This window comes from Orycteropus afer, unplaced genomic scaffold (assembly GCF_000298275.1).
Source record: "Orycteropus afer afer isolate SDZICR_OR568_19922 unplaced genomic scaffold, OryAfe1.0 scaffold00246, whole genome shotgun sequence".
In the NCBI taxonomy this organism is placed as follows: Eukaryota; Metazoa; Chordata; class Mammalia; order Tubulidentata; family Orycteropodidae; genus Orycteropus; species Orycteropus afer.
The window spans coordinates 1,948,467-1,957,963 of record NW_006921833.1 but is presented as its reverse complement, the minus strand read 5'-3'; the positions used below and the strand labels follow the sequence as shown (position 1 = coordinate 1,957,963).

The 9,497-nt window shown below is 36.3% G+C and overlaps 1 protein-coding gene across 1 annotated transcript in view; it reads left to right on the top strand.

Annotated features, from left to right (window-relative positions):
- Window positions 1–7,247, top strand: part of GABRA4 (gamma-aminobutyric acid type A receptor subunit alpha4) — a 115,633-nt gene extending 108,386 nt beyond the window's left edge. Inside the window, exon 7 of the mRNA XM_007949428.2 lies at window positions 6,714–7,247. Coding sequence (XP_007947619.1) covers window positions 6,714–7,247 — 534 coding nt within the window. The remainder of the gene's footprint in view (window positions 1–6,713) is intronic.
- The last annotated feature ends 2,250 nt before the right edge of the window (window positions 7,248–9,497 follow it).

Below are 9,497 nucleotides of genomic sequence, written 5' to 3'. Positions count from 1 at the left end.
ACCATAACCTTTGATAGATATCTTTTTACTGGACAAAAGTCTAAGTCTAACTTCACAATGTTTGGGCGCTAATACAGTTTTACATAGCAAAATCAAACTAAAGTAGAATGTCAGAGAATTAAATATTCCTTGGATAGGCTTGTTAAAACAATGCTGCATTATGACATTGAAAGGGCATGCTGTAGTTATTTGTGATTTCCAATTCTTGAATTATTGACAGTTATCAGTGTTTGACTGATTCAATTATATTAGCACAGTTGGTTAAATTCTTTAAAGCTTCCTCCACATTTGTGAGAGAATGTACAATGAGGCAGAGCAGACATTCAATAAATAACTATCTGTGTAACTTGTAACCAATCACAACCGTTCTTCTTGTATTTTCCTCTGCTATAAATGAAGAATTGAAATATGTTGGTCATTGAAATCTCTCCCAGTTTTAAAATAGTATGATTCTTTAAGAATGGTATTATAAAGGCAAAATACCTTGATTCTTTAAGCTAGTGTATGGAGTTAGGCAACAGTGCCCCCTAGAGGTTTTCCCTGTGCTCCAAGCAGGACAGCCTTCTAATTATCTTAGAATGAGTAACTTCCCCTCACAAGAGATTGTGCAGCACTTTCTGTCGACCTTTTATTTGGTTTGATTAGGTTATATAAATTACCTACTGCCATAACAATACTGCATAAAAAGCAACCACAAAACCTCAATGACAAAGAATAAGCATTTATTTTTGCTCTCAAGTCTCTGCGTCAACTGGGTAGTTCTGTTAATCTTGGCTAAGCTTGACTGGGCAGTTCATCTACTGTTAGCTGGGCCTACTCACATGTCTAGTGATTCGATGGCTATTGGTTGAACTAGGATGCCCTCACTAGAATGACTGGCATTGCTACAAGTGATTTGGCCTCTGACAGCAGGTTAGCTAGGCTTGCTCTTGTGATGGCAAAGTTTCAAGAGAGAGAATGGAAGGAAACAAGGACTCTTGAGGATGAGACTCAGAAATGTCACACCATCATTTCCACCACATACTGTTGGCTAAAGAAAGTCTTATGGCAGCTCAGATTCAAAATACGGAGGAATGGATTCTACCTCCTGATGGGAGGAGTTGGACAGTCACATTAAAAAAAGGCATGAATTCAGAGAGGCATGGTGAATTGGTGCCATTTTTGAAACAATTTTTCCAAATACAACATGATTCAGAGTTGGGGTTCAGAAAGTTCAAAAAAGATACTAGTCTAGGAGGAAAGAAACCAGGCTCCTATAAATGTTGTTGAAGTCTGGTCTGGGGTACAGTTAGTAACATGGAATTTGTTTGATTTTTTTGGATCTTGCTTTGAAAGTTCATTAGACAGGATCAGAGCAGTGTTTAGGCGTGATTATTTCATACTCCTGAAGCAAGGCCCTTCTGAGTATTCTACCCAATGTTACATGAATATTGAGGTTTTCTAGTCTGGTGGGTAGGAACAACCATTATTGCTGGTCATTATGTGAGCATCAGGTACTGTTTCATCAGGGTTTTTTTTTTTTTTTTCCCCCTCTAACCCCTTCAAGTGCTTCTTTCCCTGGCCTTGGATAGGTCCTATCCACTCATGCACTGATTAGTATTCTGGGAAATATTAGATGTTGACTCTATAGATATTTTTGAGTTCCCTCTTTGTTCATTGTTCACCTTTCTAGCACTCCATCTTGTTCTTCTCACCCTCTTAGCTCCATCTTCCTGTGTTCTTCCTGGGTTCCCCTTTCCCATGCCACAGTATGGAAACTCTCAGGGATTATAATACTGTGTTGTCTACTGTCTAGTTATTTTACATATTTTGTATTTTAAATCTTATTTTGTATTTTAAACCTTTCATATTTAAAACCATTATTTTACATATTTTTTTCAGTTTTTTTTGGGGGGGAGGAGTTCATTTCAAGTAGAAGGGTAAGTTCAGTTCCTTTCACTCCATATTGGCTGGAAGTGAAAGTCTTAAATTCTAAGAATTTAGTTGTATGAAAAATGAGTTTCCAAAAATTTGGACAGCATAATGTCCAGTCAATGAAGATATTATGGAAAATATAAGATTATATTTGAAAATATATATTTTTCTTCTGTTTGTTCAATTAGTCCTTTATCCATCTCTTCTCATGATATTTAGCATTTCATCACAGTTTTGTTCTGAATCATGTTTTACTTTGTGATATAAATATCACAAATATATATATGTACACACGTATTTGACCATTTTCTTGTAGCTTGGCTGAAAGTTTACAGAGAGAATTAGTTTTCCATTCAACAATTGATACACATTTTATTTTGTCACATTAATTACAGTCCCCTCAACGTAACACCACTCTTCCCACTTCCTCTCTCAATTCCCCATTTCCATACATCCTTCTTTCCTGCCCCTTTTTGCCTTCTGAACTTTGTTTTAGGGCAAATTCTGCCCTTTTGGTATTGTATGATTTATTATTCTGAGGACCACTTTTCTCATGAGTGTTATTGTTCACTTTATGTTGTTGTTGTTATGTGCCGTCGAGTCGGCCCCGACTCATAGCGACCCCTCCTTGGGTTTCCGAGGCAGTATCACTACGGAAGTAGGATTGCCCAACCTTCCTTCCGAGGAGTGGCTGGTGGGTTTGAACGACCAGCCGTCTGGTTAGCAGGCAAGTGTCTTAGCCACTATCTATTGTTGGCCGAAAGGGAATCCCTAGGGGTGGATTCAGTTCCAGGTTTGAAGGGTATCTAAAGACCATAGTCTTGGGGGTTCTCCCAGTCTCTATCAGATGAGTAAGTGTAGTCTTTTTTTTTTATGATTTTTAATTTTGTTTTAGGTATTTCTTCCACTCTGTCCAGGACCATCTATTATGATCTTGATCAGAGTGTCAGTAGCAGTAGATGGGCACTGTCTAGTTCTTTTGATCTCAGGCTGACTGAGGCTGTGGTTCACTGGTCCATTGTTCCTTTAGACTACATTGTTTCCTTGAGTCTTTAGTTTCCTTTACTCTTCTTTGCTTAGAACAGGAAAGACCAATAGTTGTGCAAGCTCTTGAAAACCCTAGTCACTACTCACCAAAGTAAGATGTGCAACATATTCTTTATGGACTATGGTATGCCAGTTGACTGTAGTGTCACTCAAGACTGTGATCCTAAGTCTTCAAGCCCAGTGACTCAGGCCCTCAAGGTTTTGAGTTATTGATAAAAGTTTTTCAAAACTTAGCTGCCATATGCTGTACTATATACATGAACATACTTGCAGCACATACAGATACATATGTAGAAATATTCCCTGCCAAACTTATATATACTCCCATTCTCCATCCCACACCTGTTCAGCTTGCATCCACTGCCTATTTATCTACTCATAGAATATTATTTATTATTACTGTTACTGCAGGATTGTTCATGCAATAATATTTACCTTTGTTGCCTTTTTATTCACCTCCTAGTGTCTTCCTTTGCCTTGGTAATGTAATTCTGACTTCCCTCTTATTGTATATTGCTTTTTCCTTCACCCAAATTATTAATGCATATCTATTCTCTAGTTGGTAATTTTCCCTCTCTTCCCCTCCCATCCCTAATAACCATCAAAGAATGTTTTCTCCTGTGTGTAAACTTGACTTTTTACATTAGTGGTCTCATACATTTTATCCTTTTGTGATTTACCTATTTCACTCAGCACAAATTCCTCCAAGTTCGTCAATATTCTAAGGTCTTCCACAGATTCATTACTCTTTAACATTGAGTAGTATTCCATTATGTGTATGAAGTTTGTTTATCTATTCATCCTTTGATGGGATTTTGGTTGTTTTCATCTTTTTGCTATTGTGAATAATACTGCTATGAACTTGGATGTGCATTTATCTGTTCATGTGACATCTCTTATTTCTTTAGGATATGTACATAATAGTGGGATTGCTGGTATTTCTATTTCCAGCTTTTAAAGGAAATGTCATACTATTTTTCACAATGGTTGTGCTATTTTACAGTACTAGCAGCAGTGTATGAAAATTCCAGTCTCTTTACACCCTCACCAGTATTTGCTGTTTTTGGTTTTTATGAACTTTGCTACTATTACTAGAATATGATATCATTGCTGTTTTGACTTGCATCTCTTTGATAGCTAATGATGTCAAGCAATTATTCATGTGTTTTTTGGCCACCTGAATATCTTGTTTAATGAAGTGTCTCTTCATGTCCTCTGCCATTTTTTTAAATTAGATTGTATGTTGTCTTGCTGTTGGTGTTGAAATTTTCTATAAACTTTAAAGATTAGTCCCTTGTCAGATATATCATTGCCAAAAAACTTTTCCAAGTCTGTAGGTTCTCTTTTTACTCTTTTTGAGAAGTCTTTTGATGCACAAGAAAAAAACCCAAAACCAAACTCACTGCTGTCGAGTCAGCTCCGACTCATAGCAACCCCTTCTTGGGTTTCCGAGGCAGTATCACTACGGAAGTAGATTGCCCAACCTTCCTTCCAAGGAGTGCACATAAATGTTTAATTTTTAGGAGGGCCCAGTTATCTAGTTTATCTTCTGCAATTTGTGAATTTTTAGTTATGTTTGATAGACTATTTATGCCATAAATTAAGGCCTCTAAGTTTGCTTCTATTTTTTTTAATGATTAATAATTTTAAGTTTTATATTTAGATCTTTGATACATCTCAAGTTAGTTTTTGTATATGGCATGAGGTATGGATCTATTTCCTTTTTCTGGAAATTGATATCCAGTTTTGCCATCACCATTTGTTAAAGAGATTATCTCTATCTCCTCCCCCCATTGAATGGATTTCAGCCCTTTGTTGAAGATTGGCTAGATTTACTCCTGGATTCTCAATTCTTTTCCGTTGGTCTCTATCTATATACATTTTATTGTATCATGTGTGTGGTTATGCGTGTTACCTTGCTAATGATTGTATATGCTCCTTAAACTTTGGGTAAATACCTTACCTTTCTCTTATACTCCTCCCTATATATATAACATTTTAAAATTAATGATAATTAATTATTATTATTTTCTGTAAGGAAAAAAGGAGAGTAAGTGGTAAAAACATGGAGGAAGTGGAAAGAGTGCTGTTACATTATGGGGATTGCAGGCAATGTGACAAAACAAAATGCTGAATAGAGAACCAATTTGCTCTGTAGGCATTCACCCAAATCAGAATATAAATAAAGAAATAAATACAATCTGAAGATTCATTACTACTTGCAAATGGTTAATGTTCTCAGTTGCTAACCAAAAGATTGAAGGTTTGTGTCCAACCAGAGGTGCTTTGCAAGAAAGACCTGATGAAATATAACCCATTGAACCATAATTCTCCTCTGAAACTCATGGAGTCACAGTAAGTTGGCATTGACTCCAGGGCAAATTGAGAATTGATTGGGTGGTGCTTATTACTTGCATTGTAGAGAAAAGTGCAGGGAAAGTAATGGTGTCTTTATTTATTTATTTATTTTTATGGTTGTGTTGTTTTTGTTTTGTTTTGTTTCAATTGTCTCCACCAAAATTAGATTCCATATGTTAAACTACAATTTCTCATTAATTCACCTGCAACCTGCCTAGGAAAATACTTGGGGTGACATGAAGAATGCTTTCTAAACCTCTCTGAGCCCTTTTGCTCTGAGTTTTGTGAGGCCTTTTTCTTTCTCTACTCAGTAACCTTGAGGTAATAATTCACAAGTGTATGAGATATGAATTGGACCCTTTTAACATGCTTGATGAATGTGTAAGTCTACCAAATCAAAAACCAAACTCACTGCCGTTGAGTTGGATCCAACTCATAGCAACCACTCCTTGGGTTTCCAAGGCAGTATCACTATGGTAGATTGCTCAACCTTCCTTCCGAGGAGTGACTGGTGGGTTTGAACTGAAATAGGTTCATATTTATAAATAAATCTCCCTTTGTAAAGACAGTTCTCAATTAATGGAATGTAATTTATCTATGTTGTGTATTATCTGTGAATTGTCCCTTTAAAACTACTTATGAACTTATCCTTCTCCTTCTCTACTCCTCCACTCTTCCTCCATCTTCTCATTCACCACTTACTTCATAAAATAGTAGGGGGAGAGGGTGTGGAAAACAAGTACAGTGTAACTTTAATATAATGTAGAATATACATAATTAGGGAGGAAAAATGATTTCAAAAATTATAGCGTATGCTAAAGTCAGATATGACTATTGGAATCATTTAAACAATTGCTTTCCTTCATTAGCATATATAGTCTAGAGTTGACTATATAGTTGTTTATCATGCCTGTTAAAATATGTTGTTGTTGTTATGTGCTGTTGAGTCAGCCCCGACTCATAGCGACCCCTCCTTGGGTTGCTGAGGCAGTGTTACTACGAAGTAGATTGCCCAACCTTCCTTCCGAGGAGTGGCTGGTGGGTTTGAACCGCCAGCCTTCTGGTTAGTAGTCAAGTGCCTTAGGCACTATGCTACCAGAGCTCCTACTTATAGTAGGAATTAATTTTAATAGTGTAACATGCAGCCTTGGGAGCTCTTATTTATAAGAATGGGTAATGTTTTGGAATAGCAGATTTTTGACTAATGATTTCAAATGCACACACATTCTTTTTCAGGTAGTAATTTAAGTTTTTATGTCAAATTGAGTGTTTGTAGCATATTAATAAAGGTTTATTTTATGGAAATGACTCATTTTAAGTATTTTGATTATTAAAATTTTGTACAAATCTACTTAAAATGGCATAATTAATATACTTTTAATATAACTTTTCAGAGTACGGATGCCAATTTGAACATGCGAAAAAGAACAAATGCCTTGGTTCACTCTGAATCTGATGTTGGTAACAGAACTGAGGTGGGAAACCATTCAAGCAGATCTTCCACAGTTGTTCAGGGATCTTCTGGAACCACATCACAGTCTTATTTAGCTTCGAGTCCAAATCCATTCAGCAGTGCGAATGCAGCTGAAACTATATCTGCTGCAAGAGGATTTCCATCCTTTCCTACTTCCACTCCAGCTGGAACTGGGCATGCGCCCCAACAAGCATCAGTTGGATCTGCTTCTACCCACCATGTGTTTGGATCAAGACTGGCGCGGATTAAGACCACGGTTAATACCATAGGGGCTTCAGGAAAGTTGTCAACCACTACTCCTTCCTCAGCTGCACCACCTTCTGGGTCTGGCACAAGCAAAATAGACAAATATGCCCGTATTCTCTTTCCAGTCACTTTTGGGGCATTTAACATGGTTTATTGGGTTGTTTATTTATCTAAGGACACTATGGAGAAATCAGAAAGTCTAATGTAGTTTTGTTGTTATAGTAATTTCCTAAAAGGTGATATATTTAATGCACATATCTTTTTAAATATTTTTAAAGATAAATCATTCTTTTCTAAAATAAAAGTTCTATATAATTTTTCCATTTAAAAAACACAAGGCCACTTATTGGGAGAATTATTCAATTCATCAATGAAGAGAAAGCAAATCATCTTCTCAGAAAGTTGATTTAAGTAGAGTTAATTCACCATCAAATTAGATGGAATGCAGACCATCCTGGAAAGGCAGGACAAGGGAAGTAGGGCTATTAGAGGTGCATGGTGCATAGTTGTGCATTGCAATTTGAAAGCTATGTTTTTTTTAATTATATACAGCAAATAACAACGAGCCACCCTAAGTTTTCCAGTGGCATTGCCCTTAACAAGGACCGTTTATCTGATAGCATATGCAGGGACCTTTGGAGATCCTCTTAGTACAAGCAAGAAAAGGACAATATCTATTAAAATAAAAATGAAACAAAAGCAAACAGTGACCAATAGAGTGACTCTGATGCATTAAAAAGCAAAAATGTGGTCCAGGGAAAATGTGTTTTCTTTCATATGTTGGCCAAATAGCAATTATCTCGAAAACTTGTGTTCTGAGCCAAAGTCTAACCATTTGTATGAATTATTTTTGATAGTTCACTCAGTTATGTATATATTCAACACATATGGAGCTCTGATTGTGCAGTGATTAAGCATTTGGCTGCTAACTGAAAGCCCAGTGGTTTGAATCCACCAGACGTTCTGTGGGAGACAGATCTGGTGATCTACACCCATAAAGATTATAGCCTAGGAAACTGTATGAGCAGTTTCACCCTCTGTCCTGTACAGTTGTTATGAGTTGGAATCAGATCTAAGGCACACAACAACAACCATGGTCCAGATACTATTTGAGACCCTGTCACTCTAGAAAAGCTTTCACCTGTATCTACAATATCATTTAAATAGTCGAACTGCCAATGCATGCTAAGGAACCAGAAACTAGCAGAGGACATTGCATTCTTTAATGATTAAAGAAATTTCTTTAGAGCTTGACAACATATTCACAGTATTTATGTCTCCTGTATTGATAGAGGATAACCAACATATGTAATCCCATAGTCACCTTTGAGATAGAAAACATTAGTACAACTTCAGCAATTTGCTTTCAAAACATAGTGAAAATGTACTACAGATTGTTCTGTACATGAAAAGGAACATGTATGTGAAAGTAAAAATCTGGGTACTGTAAATCCTGACAGATTTTATCAGAAATCACAGAATACAAGCATCAGAAGCAGGACCTGACCCAAGACCTGTTAGAGGCTTTTCCCAACATTGACCTACATCACCTGGTGAAATGGTAACGTTCAATGTTCTGGGGAGTTTTTGTGTTCATAGTTTTGTGTTTCTGGCAATTTTTGTGTTTGTTTTTTTTCTGGGAGTTTTTGTAAGGTTTCGTAATTAAAGTGGTAATTTTCAAATTAGAGGAGTAGCAAAGGAATGCAGTATAAAAAGAAGAAAGAAAGAAGTATCAGACAACGGGTAGTATGTCTCCTACTCTGTTATGCAGTTTGTAAAGATTTTCATTGAGTGATTTTTCTTTTTCCTATGCAAGCCTTAACAACTTAGTTGAATTCCTTGCAGCTGTCTTAAGAAGCTCAATCCAGTTCTGATTTTGTTTTTATTTCCAGAGTTTTCTTCTATCCTTCTCTCTACCTGATCAGGGTGTGTGTGAATGAATGTTTTCTGAATGTTCTGGGCAACATCAACATAGTAATGGCCACCTTGCAATGAGGATTCTTAATTTTTAGAAGGGAATATTAATTAATTGACATCAACTTTTGCAGTTATTACATTCACTTGGAATGGTTGTATATATGACACTTGAAAAAGGTAAGAATGACAAATAATAATTGTGAGTCATACCTGAGAATTCCTTCTTAGCTCTCTCTCTGGATGTTTCCTAGAATCAACACATTTTAAGGCTGAAAGATACTTTAGAAATCATTCAGTCTAAACCTTTGACAAATTGAGGCAGAGAAGAATTTGTATATATGTATGTATTTAATAAAGAGTAATTGTACAAAAAAGATTATCATCAATTATTTCATTAACAGCAGTAAATTTCTGGCACTGAGGGCAATGCTTGAAATTGTGGTTGGAAGCCAGGCTCATTTTTATGAGTCTATATTGATGAAATGGCCTTATTTCTTTGGTGAATTGCTTTTCTCCATGGGGATTCTCTTTTTTTTCCTTT